General features: G+C 41.1%; 2 protein-coding genes across 3 annotated transcripts in view; both read right to left on the bottom strand.

The window, feature by feature from the left end:
- The window catches only part of lrrc1 (leucine rich repeat containing 1), a 46,623-nt gene extending 40,021 nt beyond the window's left edge, over positions 1 to 6,602 (bottom strand). The window contains exon 1 of one of the 2 annotated variants that reach the window (XM_055889842.1): positions 6,007 to 6,602. In XM_055889842.1, the coding sequence (XP_055745817.1) occupies positions 6,007 to 6,165 (159 nt within the window). In that variant the 5' untranslated portion in view covers positions 6,166 to 6,602. The remainder of the gene's footprint in view (positions 1 to 6,006) is intronic. The other variant, XM_055889843.1, reaches the window with a different exon arrangement.
- A 2,081-nt stretch (positions 6,603 to 8,683) lies between these two features.
- eloal (elongin A, like) lies at positions 8,684 to 18,488 on the bottom strand. The gene is made up of 11 exons (XM_055889512.1): positions 18,393 to 18,488; positions 16,729 to 16,785; positions 16,512 to 16,624; positions 15,334 to 16,423; positions 15,129 to 15,228; positions 14,752 to 14,913; positions 14,565 to 14,662; positions 13,688 to 13,868; positions 12,818 to 12,980; positions 11,857 to 11,963; positions 8,684 to 9,435 (listed from the first exon to the last, which is right to left on the bottom strand). The coding sequence occupies exons 1-11, from the start codon at positions 18,465 to 18,467 to the stop codon at positions 9,377 to 9,379; spliced, it is 2,205 nt and encodes a 734-aa protein (XP_055745487.1). The 5' UTR covers positions 18,468 to 18,488; the 3' UTR covers positions 8,684 to 9,376.
- Positions 18,489 to 18,954: the final 466 nt, after the last annotated feature.

The following is an 18,954-nucleotide window of genomic DNA, read 5'->3' as shown; positions in this document are numbered from 1 at the left end:
CTTTCAACAACAAAAAAGCTGCGTTAGAAAGGATTGCGTACAAATACTACAGTTCGGATTGGTCTGCTAAATCAAAATTAATCTCTCGGCATGTCCAGCCCATCCATTATCTCAGCCAATCATGGCTAGCAGGAAGGTTCCTGACTTTTTCCATGGCTAAACCAACTAGGCTCATAATTTAACAATTTTATTCATATTTACAGATGGCATACACGTTTGTTAGTAATGCACATGAAAGTTCACATGTTCCAGAAGGCATTTCTGCCAAAAAACTCATTTTGATCAAATAAAAAAAGTTTACGTTCAAATGGCTCTCCTGCAGTGGTGTAAGGTACTTAACTATTTAAGTTGTACTTTAAAGTATTTTACTTTTCGGGTAGCTGTCCTTTATTTATATTTTTGCAAATTTCACTTTTACTTCACTACATTTCTAAAGAAAATGATTTACTTTTTACTCCATTTCCCCTGACACCAAAAAGTAATCATTACATTGACAGGAAAATGGTCCAATTCACTCACTTATCAAGAGAACATCCCCGGTCATCCCTACTGCCTCTGATCTGGCCGACTCACTAAACACAAAATTCTTCTTTTGTAAAGTATGTCTGAGTGTTGGTGTGCCCCTGGCTATCCATTAAAAAAAATATATATATTTTTTTTTTAAGTATACAAATTGTGCCATCTGGTTTGCTTAATAAAACTAATTTGATACTTAAGTACATTTTTGCAATTCCATTTACTTTTGATACTTAACTATATTAAACCAAATACTTTTAGACTTTCTGCAACATCTGCACTGAGCTAAAGGGTAGAGCTGCCACGTTCAAGGAGCGGGACAATCTCGGAAGATTATAAGAAATCTCGCTATGCTCTCCGACAAACCATCAAAATAGACAAAGCGTCAATACAGGCATAAGATTGAATTGTACTGCTCCGACGCTCGTCGGATGTGGCAGGGCTTGCAAACTATTACAGACTACAAAGGGAAGCCCAGCTGAGAGCTGCCCAGTGACGCAAGCCTACCAGACGAGCGAAAATACTTCTACGCTCGCTTCGAGGCAAGCAACACTGAAGCATGCATGAGAGCATCAGCTGTTCCGGACGACTGTGTGATCACGCTCTCCGTAGCCGATGTGAGTAAGACCTTTAAAACAGGTCAACATTCACAAGGCCGCAGGGCCAGACGGATTACCAGGACGTGTACTCCGAGCATGCGCTGACCAACTGGCAAATGTCTTCACTGACAGTTTCGACCTGTCCCTGACTGTCTAATACCAACATGTTTCAAGCTGACCACCATAGTCCCTGTGCCCAAGAAAAATAAGGTAACCTACCTAAATGACTACCGACCCGTAGCACTCACGTCTGTAGCCATGAAGTGCTTTTAAAGGCTGGTCATGGCTCACAACACCATTATCCCAGAAACCCTAGACCCACTCCAATTTGTATACCGCCCCAACATATCCACAGATGATGCAATCTCTATTGGACTCCATACTGCCATTTCCCATCTGGACAAAAGGAACACCTATGTGAGAATGCTTATCATTGACTACAGCTCAGTGTTCAACACCATAGTGCCCTCAAAGCTCATCACTAAGCTAAAGGACCCTGGGACTAAACACCTCCCTCTGCAACTGGATACTGGACTTCCTGTCAGGGTGCCCCCAGGTGGTAAGGGTAGGTAACATCTGCCACGCTGATCCTCAACACTGGGACCCCACAGGGGTGCGTGGTCAGTCCCCTCCTGCACTCCCTGTTCACTCATGACTGCATGGCCAGGCACGACTCCAATAGCATCATTAAGTTTACTGACGACAACAGTGGTAGGCTTGATCACCGACATTCATGAGACAGCCTATAGGGAGGAGGTCAGAGATCTGACCGTGTGGTACCAGGATAACAACCTCTCCCTCAATGTAATCAAGACAAAGGAGATGATTGTGGACTAGAGGAAAAGGAGGACCGAGCACGCCCCCATTCTCGTCGATGGGTGTCCACATCACCAACAAACTATCATGGTCCAAACACACCAAGACAATTTTGAGGAAGGTATGCCAAAGCCTATTCCTCCTCAGGAGGCTGAAAAGATTTGGTATGGGTCCTCAGATCCTGTACAGCCCAGTACATCACAGGGGCCAAGTGTCTTGCCATCCAGGACCTCTATACCAGGCAGTGTCAGAGGAAGGCCCTAAAAATTGTCAAAGACTCCAGCCACCCCAGTCATAGACTGTTCTTTCTGCTACCGCACGGCAAGCTGTACCGGAGTCTAGGTCCAAAACACTTCTAAACAGCTTCTACCCCCCCAAGCCATAAGACTTCTGAACACCTAATCAAATGGCTACCCAGACTATTTGCATTGTCCCCCCCCCCCCCCTTTTACGCTGCTGCTACTTTGTTTATCATCTATCCAGTCACTTTAACTTCACCTACTTGTACATATTACCTCAATTATCTAGACTAACCTGTGCCCCCGCATATTAACTCGGTACCCCTGTATATAGCCTCGTCACTTATTTTACTGCTGCTCTTTAATTATTTTTTACTGAACACATATTTTTCTTAAAACTGCATTGTTGGTTAAGGGCTTGTAAGTAAGCATTTCACTGTAAAGTCTACACCTGTTGTATTCAGCACATGTGACAAATAAAATTAATTTTAAAGTAGTATTTTACTGGGTGACTTTCACTTGAGTCATTTTCTATTAAGGTATCTTGACTTTTACACAAGTATGACAATTGAATACTTTTTCCACCACTGCTCTCCTGTGAAGTAGTGATGCTGAAACAAGTCACATATGAATGAACTCTTTCGGCTTGGAAGCATGCGGATGCCTTAAGACTACTAATTTGATGCCTGTGTTGCTAAGTTGACAACACCTAGGCTAGCCTACATCTTAAAAGCTACAAATTGGATGAGAAGAACAGTTTTGATTAGGACTGGCTTTGGTATATTAGGCGAAGTTAGCACATCTGTAAATACTTAACATAAAGACAATGGCAATGAACTTCAAAGGTGATGCTAGGCCTAGAGCTTGACAGAACAAAGGAAGACTCATGTTGCGCCATAACACCCTGATACTGACTGCACCTTTGTTAACAACTTCCTTGTTTTCATGGCTCAATGTGAGGAAGAACAGACCTGCTGGCTGTCAGACATGACTAACCTAGCACAAAAGGCATCTTATCGCTCAACAAACTAGATGGCTGGTTCTTCTTATACTAGGCTCCTATGCCCTTTAGTCTACTGAGGTCAGACTAAATTCCACATTGGTGATTGGGACTTTTGAATAGCCTAGGCCACCCTATGCCAAATGTGTGGGAAAAATGTAGAGGGCGTGGGGAAATAAAGCTATAGCCTATTAATTTGTCAAATTTTCACCTCTTCAAATAAGTATTTTTGAAAATGTAATGAGGCCTCTCTTTATAATCAAAATCCCAAACTATCAATTTCTACTGATATCTAGACCAGCCTACTGCAGAATGATCAACATCTCAAAAATTAGATGTGGTAGGCTAGTGCTGGAGTTAGGTGAACAGCTCACTTTTTTCTGAGGTTCCTACTATTTAGGCTAAGTGAAGATGTAAAAGTAAAATAGCCTAGGACAGGGCCGAGTTTTGGGAAATGATAGTATATCTGTTGCCTATAGCCTAGGCTACCAGGACTTGGAGAGATCACTAGCTCTATTGACAATGGCACAGCTAGTTCTACAAGTTAGGCTAGCTAGGCTAGCCTGCAAGTATATGCAGTTATACACCCCTTGCTTGATTCCTCAATGAAAGTAACACCTGATATGTATCCTCAAAATCTAGGCTACATCTTGTCCAATCATTCACTACCTGACCATTTGCTATCCCCCCCAAAAATCTGAGATTTATTTAACCACTAATAAACTAACACAAATCTTCTGGCAATTGTAGTGCACCAAACGGTTAATTTCTCTGAAGACGAGTTCCTCGCCAACACGCATGAGAAAGTGATGGAAAAGAGGAAAAACCAGAACCGTGGCCAACTCACTCCCGTTTCATGTTTCCACAAGTTGATAAAAAGCCCAGTCTGCATTTTCTATGCAATGACTCCTTTTCAAGAAGAAAAGAAATGTATCACGGTATTATGTAGGCTATATAGAAAGCTATATGATCCGTTAAATCAGAATTTTATTTAATTAACTAAGCAAGTCAGTTAAGAACAAATTCTTATTTATAAATGACAGCCTACCCGCCCAAACCCGGACGATGCTTGACCAATTGTGCGCCGCTCTATGGGACTCCCAATCACGGCCGGATGTGATACAGCCTGGATGATCCCAATTTATCCAATCAAGAACTTCTCAAGATACAGATGAAAAAATCAAAGAGCCTACGCCAGCCTTTTCCTCAACTCATCTTGAAACAGACAGGCTATATTCTTCATGCTGTACCGTTGTCACAACAACCCAATGGTGAACACACTCATACTATAGGCCTGTCTAGTGTTAAGGCAAGTGTTACATCACCTTGGTTGCAAATCTGATGAGACCACACAATGAGCAGAGCACAGTACAACAGTTACCTGGATAATCTATTCTGTTGGACTCAAGATGAGTTCATTTAGCTAGCCGAGATGGTATTAGTTGCGTGTGAAGTAACACCAACAATGGTTGTGGTCCATCTTACTGCATGGAATGCAATGCAAGGGTGTAACCCTCTTCCCCTCCGACTTTCGCACAAAGAAATGACATGCGAACTTAAAGAATGATGACTGGGATGAAAATGTATGTTTGCTGAAAACATTGTTTTCAAGAAACTATTAAAGTTTGACAACCCTGTTTGTAAGCATTTAAATGATATCAAACTCAACCTTAATCATGGATGACTCATGGTATGGTGGTGTATGCAAAATGGGTCAACTTTGAGCACCTCTATCTACTGAATGTTCTGGCACTGTGACCTGAATTTCAGGTCCAAAGTCACTGTCTGACCACTTTTACGATGTGCAAATATGTATGGGAGGTTACGATCAAATCAAAAGGGTTGCGGCCAAAAATGTTTGAAAAAATGAAATAAAAATGGAACAAGCCCTCTATCTTTCAAATACCATTTCCATATAGTCTCTACACAGCCAGATAAATGAGTGAATCATGCTGATTTAAAAATTGTTGAAATGTAGCTAGGCTATTCAATGAAGACGTTCGTAGCCAACTAGTCATGCCCATAATAAAGATTAAATTACATGACAGTAGAAATTGTAACTTGTTGGAGCGGCATAAGTGTTGCAGTTTGCAGAATGTCAAATAATAGGGCGCGCATCATTTCAAAACAGTCCCCAACATGGGAAATGAATACGACATGCGGTGTCCTGTCCAGGGTCTTGGCTAGAAGGGATCCAGCTTGTCATTTTAACGTCAGATTTTACTTTTCGTAGCAGGTTGGGATGTCACCCAGTAGGTTAGAATAATTAGGTTATGGTTAGCTCAACCGTAAACCAAAAAATATATACTTCTGATGTTCATTTGACAAAAGCTGTATCCCTTCTTGCCACTCGAGGGTCACGAGCGGCGCAGCGGAATAAGGTATTGCGTCTCAGTGCTAGAGGCGTCATTACAGACCCGGGTTCGATTCCAGGCTGTATCACAACCTGTCGTGATTGGGCGGCGCAGAGTCGTCCGGGTTTGGCCGGATTAGGCCGTCATTGTAAATAAGAAGTTGTTCTTAACTGACTTGCCTAATTAAATAAAGTTTAAATTAATAACTTTTTTTTTTTTAAGATCTCTGTCCGGTCCAGACGAATGGCAATATTGTATAATGATTATGTCCCCATGAAATGAAATTATGTACCCAAGTCACCTGTTCCACGTAACCTGTTTAAACTGTAGATTATTTTCCATGGCATAAATAACTCGTCATTGATAACATTTAATTTACAACTATTTTTTCCTGACATGACACCACGTAACATTACATCTCATCAGTGAACTATGCATAATACAGTTTTAGTTAAGCCAGCTAGCAAACACATTCTGCTTACCTTGGGCAAGTCGCGGAGTTGGTTAGCGTCCAGCAAAAGTTCCTCCAAACTCCGGCTGTAGCGGTAGATCTCATCCGGGACGTACAACAGAGAGCAATGCCGCTTATCGATCAATTCAACATGACGGTTGCACCGCCACAGAGGTATACAGTGAAACATCACCGGGTGATGGCAAAATCCGTTCTTAAAAAATATCCCGAATAGACGTCCAGTTAAAGAAACGGAAGGTGCAGCTGAATACGGCCACCTAGCTACTAGATTGCTTGCCGAACACTTTCTTGCAGTTGTTAGAACGAATTTCCAAAGCAAACATCTTAACCACCTCCCCCAGGCGTAAATAAATACCACTGGGCACCATGGAATAAAAACGGTGTCTAGCGCTCTCACATTCAATACTTTTGTAGGCTTGGTTTTTTATTCTTTACTCACGTCGCCTCTGGAATGTTAGTTTTTCTAATCGGCTCCCGAAAACATCTCTGTTTAGATAGGTCTCATTTCGTGTAGCCTACTGTTTTTGTTGTCCCAGAGTTATTTTCCCCTCAGACCAGTGGTGTACTCATTCGGCAGATTCTGTTGCCAAATGTTTCTTAAACGGAAGCAAACGGAACGACATGGGCGGGACTTACCTGAATTAGTCCAATAGAAACTATCGTTCTAGTTGCAAAACGTTTCTGCAACTGTTTGGACTAATGATTACACCCCTGTTTCTGACCCGGAACATTCACTCCCTCGTTTCAATCTGACGTCACCATTCCTAACTGCTCCTCCCTTTGTATTTCACTCACACCCTCTGGAAAAGTAGAAGCAAGAGGGAGGATCGCGATTGAATCAGTAGCCTTTCTTCAGTTGGCCTACTGTACCTCAGCGCAGTGTTATTTTAGCCTGAAATATCCTAGTTGTGTCTTTTATACTCTGTTCTTAATACAGTTTATTCTGGGAGTTATGCTCCCTAGTGGTGCAGTGGTCAAAGGCACTGGATCTCAGTGCAAAAGGCACCACTACAGTCCCTGGTTCGAATCCAGGCTGTGATTGGGAGTCCCATAGGGCAGCACACAATTGGCCCAGCATTGTCCGGGTTTGGTAGTCATTGTAAATAAGAATTTGTTCTTAACTGACTTGCCTAGTTGTTGGTTCAATTTAAATATACCCGCACTATAGAGTAGGTAACATACAAAAAGAAATAGCAGTGTCATTTGTAAGTCAAATATGAATCTGTCTTTACGGGCAGCTGTCAGAAATGTACATGTAAACCTGGGGTGCGTTCAACGTTTGCTACGTTGCATTAGTTTGTAGCCTACTGAACAACACTTTCCCCAAGAACAGTGCACACAGTTCAGCCTTTGAGGTAGGCCTGTTTTCTCCTGTTTGGCCTTATCAATATGGGTGTGACCATTAGATATCGCAAAACTCATAAACAATCGCCCTCTGGGCCACCATAACCACGCAGTTCTTCACTGGTCATTCAGTACAGTACCGGTTCCGTTGGAATAAAACGTTGAACACCGTTGTCGTACTGAATGCACCATTGATGTAGGTCCATCCACCAAAAAGCAATGAATACAAATATAGAACCAATTTTCAAAATAGTGAGGGTGTACCCTCAACTCAAGTCATCACTTGCCTTTAATTCAGGATTAATCAGTCTTCACTTGATGAACATCTAGATCAGCGTGTCTCCACCCTGGGGTAACTCCACTAGTACCTGGCATACCCACAGATGGTACTTGGGAAGACTCATAAGAACATGGGCATTGTGATAAGTTGATGGGATATTTTGGGTAGAGCCACATGTGTTGAGTGTACAGCACATGGCCCTCTGTTGAATGCGTTTGACCAGTGTCTGCAGGTACATTCTTCCCTTGTACTTGATGAATAAAGGTCACTAATTAGTAAGGAACTCCGCTCTTAATTTCTAGGTATTAATTTAAAGGAAAAACCAAAAGCCAGCAGATACAAGGCCTTCATGGAATGAGTTTGACACCTGTGTCCAGTAACCAAAAATGTTGAGAACCACTGCTCGATGGTGAAAAAAATATATATTGTTGATAATATGGGCATAACACTTGCATTTTCTTCTCTTATCCACTAAGAGGCACTAGAACATACTAAATGACAACACTAGCCCCCTGAAAATAACAGGCATACAGGTATCTGCCAAAATAATGTAAACAATTGAGTAAATGAGGGATACAATGTATATTGAATGCAAGTGGTTCCACAAGGGTGTGGTTCCTGAATTAAGCAATTACCATGCTTAGGGTCATGTTTAAAATTGCTGGGCAGGCAATTAAAGTATTTTTGCTGCCATGGCTATGCCACCATCAGAAGACTATGCCCCCATCCACAGGGAACAAATGGTCACTGAATGGGTTGATGAGCATGTAAACCATATGCCATCGTCGTCTCGGTCACCAGATCAACCCAATTGAACACTTATGGGAGAATCTGAAGCTGGAGCCCGAGACAGCGTTTTCCACCATCAACAGAACACTTAATGGAATTTCTCACAGCAGAATGGTGTGGGATCCTTCCAATAGAGTTCCAGACACTAGCAGAATGTAAGCGTTTCTGGCTCGTGGTAGCCCAATACCCTATTAAGGCACTGTTGGGGTTTCCTTTATTTTGGCAGTTAACTATGTCCACAAATAGATGAAAGGCCAAAAACAATGCATGGTTTTCATCATATTTAATAGTGCAATTCAGTGTTTGACAATATGAACAAAGAAATAACATTGAAACATACCCATCATTCAAATGCAGCGATTGTTTTACAAGCAGCATTGGCAAAAAACTTCATACAAAGACGGCCCGGCCCAATAGCTACACTGAGTATACAAAACATTAAGAACACACCTTCCTAATATTGAGTTGCACACCTCACACCCCTCAGAACAGCCTTAATTCATTGGGGTATGGACACTACAAAGTGTCAAAAGCATTCCACAGGGATGATGGCCTGTTGACTCCAATGCTTCCCACAGTTGTAAAGTTCGCTGGATGTCGTACCATTCTTGCCAATTCACCCTCTGAACGCCACACATACACAAGCCATGTCTCAAGGCTTAAAAATCCTTCTTTAGGCCATCTCCTCCCCTTCATCTACACTGATTGAAGTGAATTTCACAAGTGACATAAATAAGGGATCATAGCTTTCACTTGGATTCAACTGGTCAGTCTCATGGAAACAGCAGGTTTCCTTAATGTTTTGTATACTCAGTGTATAGGTACAACTCCAATTTGGTCTCAAAGTAAAGTAGGCCAAGAAAAGGACATTTGGCCTGGAATGAAGAGTAGTGAAAATAACGCATGAAGTGGAATTAATGCACCTTTATCCACAGTTTCCAGCAGTCCATCCATCCTCTTAGGGCTTTCATCTACGCCCCATCGTTTTAAAGGCCTTCAGAGACTTTGCCATCATAGGTGCCACCCCTCAAGAGAAAGAAGCAGAATGTTCACAACTTGACCATAGCCTGGTGTAACAAGCCTCACCTGTGTATTTCACAGTAAAAACTATGGTTAACACTGATCAAGCTGGTTCCACAGGCTAATTTGACCGGTCTAGGATTATGAACAGCCAGACTGATGTTGATTTCTATATTTGATCTTCACAAGTACACCTTCTGTATACCATTGGCCTGGGGTGTATTCATTAAGAAATGTTTTTCAACAGAATCAGCGTAAACTGAAGCAAACAGAACAGGGAGGGACCTACCTGAATTTGTCCAGTAGAAACTCTTGTTTTGCTCTGTTTGCTTCCGTTTGGTTCATAAAGAGTAAACAGTTTCCATAATGAATACACCAAGCCTTTGTAGGACAAAACGCATTTCTGAATCAAATGAAAGATGCTGGTATATTTCAAGGAAAACAAATAAATGTTATATAGCCATTGTGAACAGACCATTTCTACTCCTACACAAAGTAATTCAGCAGAGAATTGATGTAATCCAACAGTCAAACTCACTTCTCACAAATCCCCCACTTTGTGGGAATGCCTACCTTTAACACCTGCTGGTTAAAATGTAATCCTGCATTAAGGCACAAGCATTGACTTCTACTAGGAGTTGCTAGCCTACGACAGCTGCATGCATAAAATGGGAGAAGTACAATTTGATCTACGTATATTACCATTAGAGGTCGGCCGATTAATCGGAATGGCCGATTTCAAGTTTTCATAATCGGAAATGGACGTTTTGGACGCCGATTTTTATTTTTTTTACACCTTTATTTAACAAGTCCAACGCTCTAACCACCTGCCTCACGAGGAGCCCGCCTGTTACGCGAATGCAGTAAGAAGCCAAGGTAAGTTGCTAGCTAGCATTAAAATTATCTTATAAAAAAATCAATCAATCATAATAACTAGTTATAACTACACATGGTTGATGATATTACTAGTTTATCTAACGTGTCCTGCGTTGCATATAATCGATGCAGTGCGCATTCGCGAAAAAGGACTGTCGTTGCTCCAACGTGTACCTAACCATAAACATCAATGCCTTTCTTAAAATCAATACACAGAAGTATATATTTTTAAACCTGCATATTTAGCTAAAAGAAATCCAGGTTAGCTGGCAATATTAACAAGGTGAAATTGTGTCACTTCTTGCGATCATTGCACGCAGAGTCAGAGTATACGCAACTGTTTGGGTCGCCTGGCTCATTGTGAACTAATTTGCCAGAATTTTACTTAATTATGACATAACATTGAAGGTTGTGCAATGTAACAGGAATATTTAGACTTATGGATGCCACCTGTTTGATAAAAGACGGAACGGTTCCGTATTTCACTGAAAGAATAAATGTTTTGTTTGAGATGATAGTTTCCGAATTCGACAATATTAGTGACCTAAGGCTCGTATTTCTGTGTGTTATGTTATAATTAAGTCTATGATTTGATAGAGCATTCTGACTGAGCGATGGTAGGCACCAGCAGGCTCGTAAGCATTCATTCAAACAGCACTTTCGTGCGTTTTGCCAGCAGCTCTTCGCAATGCTTCAAGCATTGCGCTGTTTATGACTTCAAGCCCATCAACTCCCGAGATTAGCCTGGTGTAACCGATGTGAAATGGCTAGCTAGTAAGCGGGGTGCGCGCTAATAGCTTTTCAAACGTCACTCGCTCTGAGACTTGGAGTAGTTGTTGCCCTTGCTCTGCATGGGTAACGCTGCTTTGAGGGTGGCTGTTGTCGATGTGTTCCTGGTTCGAGCCCAGGTAGCGGCGAGGAGAGGGATGGAAACTATACTGTTACACTGGCAATACTAAAGTGCATATAAGATCAAATAGTCAAAGGTATATGAAATACAAATCGTATAGAGAGAAATAGTCCAATAATTCCTATAATAACTACAACCTAAAACTTCTTACATGGGAATATTGAAGACTCATGTTAAAAGGAACCACCAGCTTTCATATGTTCTCATGTTCTGAGCAAGGAACTTAAACATTAGCTTTCTTACATATCACATATTAACTAACTTTCTTCTCAAATTTTGTTTTTGCATTATTTAAACCAAATTGAACATGTTTAATTATTTATTTGAGGCCAAATTGATTTTATTGATGTATTATATTAAGTTAAAATAAGTGTTCATTCAGTATTGTTGTAATTGTCATTATTACAAATAAAAAATAAATCGGCCGATTAATCGTATCGGCTTTATTTGGTCCTCCAATAATCGGTATCGGCGTTGAAAAATCATAATCGGTCGACCTCTAATTACCATTAGCCAAAAGCCTCACAAAAGGAATCAGTCCCTGGAGTAAAAAGTTACAAATAATGTCAAAACAATTACACTGTTCATGAATCAGTAGTAAAGTATCGTTAACCCATTAGGTGCCAAATTATTCTACTTACGTGTTTTTTTGCGGGAGTCTTGTACTTGGCTTGTCCCAGAGACAGTGGTGCTAGGCCTAGGAGGTTCAACATAGCATGGTCTGGCTCTGTTTTCCTGGGCCTTGACACTGAGAAGGAGGGGTAAGTGCAGTGTTAAGAGCGTGGCGTCGACATTGCGGTTACATCCCACTCGCATACACACCCAAAAATGATTCAATAACACTGTTAGAGATCATGTAAACCATTCTCAGACAGAAAAGGATTAACATCAACATGTTTTGGAGTTTGAACAAACCCGTTTTTTAACCGGTTTAAATGGCATCAGTTCAAAAGCACCACCAGAAATGTCTAAAGCCATTTGTTGTATTGATACTGCCAAATTTATTAAGTCAAATCTAGTGAACAATGTCTGTTACAATGATTTGTTGCAGTGGAAATCTGAGGACAAGCAGGATGTATGACTAACCAGAATGAAACCAGTCTATACGGCACCCTACTCGAGAGAAAGGTATTTAATCTAGCACTATCACGATCTTAACAGCCAGGTTATGTCTCTGCTTAGCAACTGTTGCTGGTTATTTTTCATTTGGGGGAGTAGAGCGTAGACCACGGGAACAAAAAACAAAAAAAACACTGTCCATGGTCAGGTGATTGAGCTACCAACGAAAGTACAATGACATGAGTAAACCATTGAGCAGTAGAATGTCAACCATGTGTTATGATCCTCTAGTGCATACATCAGGCTCAGTATTGAGTTGTTACCCATCTTATGAAATTATATTTGGAAAAAAATTGTTTATCAAGAAATGTACAAAAAATAATTTCAGTTAAAATGATCAATTATTCAAAGGATAGCAACTCCATAAGATGTATGATTTTCATACTTGGAGCAAGAATAATGTATTTTCTGGCATATATATTTCTAAGTAGGCATCTTTGCCACCATGGTCAATATGAGAATGACAGGATGGTGAGGACAGACCTGGGCCTGTCCAGTGGTTGAGGCGGCAGTACGACACCAGTAGTTCCATTGTTCTCCTGCTGGATTCGTGGATGTCTAGCAGTTCCATGGATCTCTTGCTGAATTCTCACATTTCTAGGCGGCTTGGCAACAGAGTTAATAAACGCCATTTTCACCTGCCGGCCTGGGAGTGGGAGAAAGAGGGAAGAAATTACATTTTAGAAGACAAATTCTTATTCCACAACTACTATTAGTGAAAAGACCTACACTAAGTAAATATGCCAACTGTGTGGAGTCTAGAAGATATGATTGGAGAGACTTAACAAAGCTGTTCGACCCAATAATTAAAATACTACCATTTACACATTAAGGGATAACTGCACTATAGCATTTAGTTTATTATTAGAAATGGGGAGATATGGATTTTACAGAACCGCAGTCAGTGATGGGAAAGGCTTTAGGAACCTCATTCTACATAAATCTCCAGCCCTACAAGGCCAGCAGAGGCCATGACAGATTGACAAGGTTTAGATTTAACCCCGTAGCCAGTCTCCCTTCAGATCTATTCATAGCCTCTGTTGGTCGGGGGACAGATGGCCAGGTCGACATTAACCCACTGCCTGGTCAGCATTTAGGAATAGTCTTGCTCAGATCACTTCAAAACAACTGGGCCAACTATTGCTCAGTCCCTTTCAACCCAAGACCAGAGTTTGTAAAGCGAAGGATCTCAGTTCAAAAGGTAGCATAACTTACCGTCAACAGAGCATGAGCACTGTCCAAAGGCTGATTGGTAAGACATCTAGGGTTACTTTTTGACCTGTCCAAGAACTTGAACGTCAAGGTTTCTGTGAATGATGTGAAGCAATACAAAAACGTGATGGAATAGCAAACCTTTAGGTTTTCCTGAATGGGCAGAGACTATGGTTTTAGTCAGTCTTTGGAGCTTCCTCTCCCTTTCCTCAGATAGCCTCATATGCATCTCTCTCCAGGACTCGTACTCCTCTAGATGGGCATTCCTGAAGTCCCGCTGACAGTGCTTCTCCCATAAGTGATCAGTCACTCCAACATACATCTGTCAGAGATCATAGACGGTTTAGCGGACAACGTCACGAAAACAATGTGCACGATTCAATGGGGCAGAAGTCCTGCGATTCTGGATGGCCAGATAGCTAGCAACAATAAGAACCTGCCATGTGGGGAATCATAGGTGGCTCATACCAGCTTGTTCTTGATACCATGTCTTGAGGTGTTGACTAATGTCATGTCTATGCTAATTTGGCAAAAAAATTGCAAGCTAGCCAACCAACAACGATAAATGTATTTGAGACAAACACTCATTGTGCAAATGTATTTAAACATTGAAATATAGCTTACATGTTGTAAATAATCTAAGCCAACCAAGTCTGTTTTGCCCCATAGTTGCGTGCGCCTCTTGTCTCTCGCTAAACAACCAACCCATCTATTGTCTGATCAGTCAAAATGACAAATCTGCTCACTGTACCCATATTTCTTACCAAACCTTACAAATCTAAGCCATCAGTATTCACAGCTATGAAGTGTCAAATTGGTGTAAGAATATTATTTTTATACCAAGTTGCCATGGTAAAGCCATAATACCTATGCAGCACTACTATCAGATATACAGGAAGTACTTGCAGGTTGGCACTCAGAGCTCAAGTTAAGTGATGGGAGGCCTGTCCAGCATTAACCCTTGCAGGCACAACACTTAAATCAGGCCTCCTCAAAATCAACTTAATGGGATTCTTACCGGGTTGCACTCTTCAATACGAAACAGCTGATCAGGTGTACAGCGCTCTAGTACTGGCTCAAGGATTTCAAATGGGACGCCGCCGATCTCATAGAGCACTAAGAAAAGATCAGAGCGTTAACATTCTCTCCATCCAAAGGACAGCCTGTGTAAGAGTGTTGAGGTTCCCTGCCTGGGCCATACTCACAGTCAATGTTGTTCTGCAGTGCCCGGATACATTGCTGGTACAAGGACATCATAGTTGGGAGAAAGGCGGACTTTACACCAGAATAGACCTGCATCTTCCGGTTGAGTCTTTGACCAGTGAAGACCGGGCCCTCAGAGACCAAGACTTTAGATTTGTCTTCCACTGAAACAAATTACACGCAACACCCCGAAAATACTTTATTTGATCATTAATTCAACAGGGAGTCCCATTGAGACCAAAGTCTAACAAGGGAGCCCAGCATTTTACATAGCAAGATTAAATAGGATTCAAGTCATGACATGCAACTATGCATTCAGTGGAGTTAGATTAAGTTTGTAAAGCTTGCTCAATCACAACAAACCACAGTTGACACTCACTTTTCCTGTCATAGTAGTTGAAGTTGGAGAGCTCATCATATTCGGGTAGAAATGTTGGCAATGGAATATTAAGCAAGTCCATCACAGACCCCTTCATAGCCTTAAAAAGGATGTCCTTGATCAATGTGACATTGTTGAATCAGAATGTCACCACAAAACATTTATGAAATATTTGTAATGCATTACAACTCCATGCCAAATGTACCTTTTTAGGCAGTGACAAATCTGCAGTCGCCGCAGGTAACTGCTTACTGGATTTCGTGCTGGGTGTCTTCACAACCTTTACTTCTTTTTCAACAGTCTTAAATTTCTTAGGTGGTTTTTTACTGTCAGATTTTTTCTTCCTCTTAGGCGTGTTGATGTCATAGCTCAAGAAAGACTCAAAAGACATGGAGGGAACCTCGACGTCATTGCCATTCGGCTTGTCCTCAATAATCGCCATTTTCTCTTTGGTCTTCGATTTTCCCTCATGTTTAGTCTTTTTGTCTTCATGGCAGACTTGCTTTCTTTCACTTCGTTTCCGCCTCTCTCCATTACAACCTAGGGAGTCACTTGCTTTTTTGTTGTCTTGGTCAATAACTGTCCATTTTCTATCAGGTTTAGATTTTGAAGACTCTTCGCTGGATGGTTTTGGACACGGCAGTGTTTTTCTATTGGAGTCTCTTCTTATCCCACATTTCCCTCCGTTATCCGAATTGTTTTTAGATTCTTCCCTGGAAATCGACTTGGCTTTCTTGTGGCTGCTCTTAGATGCTGTGCTTCCAAACACAACATTTTCATCTTCAGAATTTCTACTCCAATTACTTTTTTCCCCAGTAACCATTAAACACTCTCGTGTCCCCTTCTGTTTTTTCCACTCATCCTTGTCCTTCTTCCAAGTACACTTGTTTTCCTTCTCACTTTTAAAATGATCATTTTTCAATTCACTTGAGTCTTCATCTACTTCCTGTAAATGAGATATCTCTGCAGTACCTCGGTTTTTGTCTTCATTTTTCAAATTTTCTTCATTTTTGTCAGTTTTCAAATGCTCTTTTTCTGAAGTTCCTTGGTTGTCCTCATCGGTTTTTAAATGCACCCCTCTTGAAGTAGACCCATCTTGGTTGTCCTCATCGGTTTTTAAATGCACCCCTCTTGAAGTAGGCCCATCTTGGTTGTCCTCATCGGTTTTTAAACGCTCATCTGAAGCATTTTGACTTTGGTCCTCTATTTTTGAGCACGTCTCTTTTGAACAGATTTGAAACTCTGCATCAGTTACCAAAAGCTTGCTCTGCGAAGCATCATCCTTCTCTGTATGGCTGTATGAGGAAGAAATTCAAACACTCTAGTAATGAACACTGGACAATCATTCAAATTATTCCAAAGCAAGTGTGTTAAGTACAATACCTCAAGGTTTCTTTTGGAACCAATTTCTTCCAGTGACTGACCAATAGCCTGACGGCTTCTCCTGCATCCCCATGCTTGCGCAAAGAGTTTACAGCTTTGCCGATTCCGGTCTCCTAATCATAATCAAGATAAAAATACTCAATTGAGTACAAATGGGCACATGCAAACCACAACGCTTCATGCAATACACACAATTTTAAGTATAGGAGTGTCTTACTGCAAGAATGTCTAGGGTTATATCCAACTCCCTTAGTTTCTTTAAGATTTTCAGGACCTGTAAAATAAACAGATGGCTATGCATAAACCATAGACTGTATATGGTATACATTTTCAGTTTACATTAGGATGCAAACAGTGCCCATTTCCAAACATTTGTACAAAACTGTCCATGCACGTTTAGAACGGCTAACATGTTTATCATGAACAACTACCACAGGGGTGGATCATGTTTATCATGAACAACTACCACAGGGGTGGATCATGTTTATCATGAACAACTACCACAGGGGTGGATCATGTTTATCATGAACAACTACCACAGGGGTGGATCATGTTTATCATGAACAACTACCACAGGGGTGGATCATGTTTATCATGAACAACTACCACAGGGGTGGATCATGTTTATCATGAACAACTACCACAGGGGTGGATCATGCTTTTCATGAACAACTACCACTGGGATCATGCTGAGTTTGTATGAAAAAAAATTGTTTAAAAAAGTTATCGAAAGCTGAAACATCAACAGGACAAATGGACAGACATGCCCAATATGGTAATCCTAATTTTAGTTCACTAAAAAGCAGTGCTTGATTTGGACAAGAGCGCACCGGAGTAGAGTACCGGCACCTAAAATGTTCTACTGCTTGAGGTCCTGTTCCTCTTATGTATTGTGGTGCTCCTGCACCTACATAGAAACAGTAACAGCACCAGATCCGATTTCAGTTTGAGTCAAGTACTCCTAGAAAGTCAAAATTGCTGAAGTATGGGACAATCCCCTCCCAGCTTGCCTGCATCCACATAAGTTGTAAAAAAATATGGCTGACTACAGTATGTAGCCTACTGCATGTGCAACAGAGGCCTCACATCCAACCCAGAAACACAAGACACACCTGAAACAAGGTCTTCACGTGACAAACATTTCATCCGTATTCATAATCCTCTCAAACATAACTATTCCAGTAAGTGTTTCTCAAATCAGTGCCGAGTTGACAGACAGCAGCCACAAGTTGGGCAACTGGCTGGGTTGTTAATTATAGCGCCAGAGCACTTCTCATTCCCCCCAACAACCTCCCCCACTCCACACTGGTTGACTAGACGGGATGCATTTTATGTCAAATGTAACTTTTCGTAGCAGGTTATGTGAATTGTGTTAAGGTAAGGAAAAGGGTTAACTAAAATCCCCCCAAAATCTGACGCGACTCGAACAGGCAATTTTTGACGTAACTTTGACATTAGTTGCAGCCCTTTCTGCCATAATCCTCCACACGCCTACCCCAATATGAAGTTGTTGCACACATGCTCAGACAACGCATCATCACCAGCATATACTTAGTCACAAGATTCCCATGTTGTTAAAGTTGTTCATAAACTCTTCCAAACATTCGTGTCAAACAAAACCCGCATTTAATGAATTGATTTGGGGGAGCAGCCCTGCTGACATTGAATATGTTCAAATATAGACCACGTGATTTATTTTGTAAACCTCAGTGCTTCCATCACTATCCTACCGTACAATAATTGTGACTCAGTCGAGAAGGCTATCAAATTTGAACCATTGACGTTAATCTATTTATTACTGTCCAGGTAGAGTAATTGAACAATAAATAACCAGCTTAAAACAACAAGCAATTACACTTGTTATTAGTGCGTCTAAAATACCTTCTTTGATTCTGTCGTTTCTTTGAGCTGAAGTTTTAACTGCAGCACTTTCTTCGACACGTCAAGTGCGTCCATCACGTTGGCTCACGTGCATTCATTCACCTGCAGACCCGAAAGCTCTATTGCGCCACGGTCACATTATATAAGGGGCGGTGTCAAAGTGATTTTATTAAAGAGGTATGTCCAATTATACAAATATCAATTAGTGAACGTGAGCAGATGTCAATGTCACTGTAAAAGACACTGTAAAAGACCCCCTCTACATCAGAGCATCCCAAAAAGCCTTTAGTATACAAATGAGCCGATTAAATGATGTGGTCCTAAAATCACAAATTACACATCCATTAGACACATTAGACATCACGGTTGTCTGAGAATCTTCATCCTCATGATAAAAATGTTTCTCCATTTGCAATCTGAACTTTATCACTAGTCGAATGAATCACCAGATAACCATGACGTCTATTTGAGTTATTACATTGGGTTGACAATTAGGCCCTACCCGTAATAATCAAGCCAGAGAGATGGATTTGAATATAGCCTAAGCTATATGACAAGTTAA

The sequence above is a fragment of the Salvelinus fontinalis genome, chromosome 30, assembly GCF_029448725.1.
Source record: "Salvelinus fontinalis isolate EN_2023a chromosome 30, ASM2944872v1, whole genome shotgun sequence".
Lineage (NCBI taxonomy): Eukaryota > Metazoa > Chordata > Actinopteri > Salmoniformes > Salmonidae > Salvelinus > Salvelinus fontinalis.
This window is presented reverse-complemented; position numbering and strand designations above follow the sequence as displayed.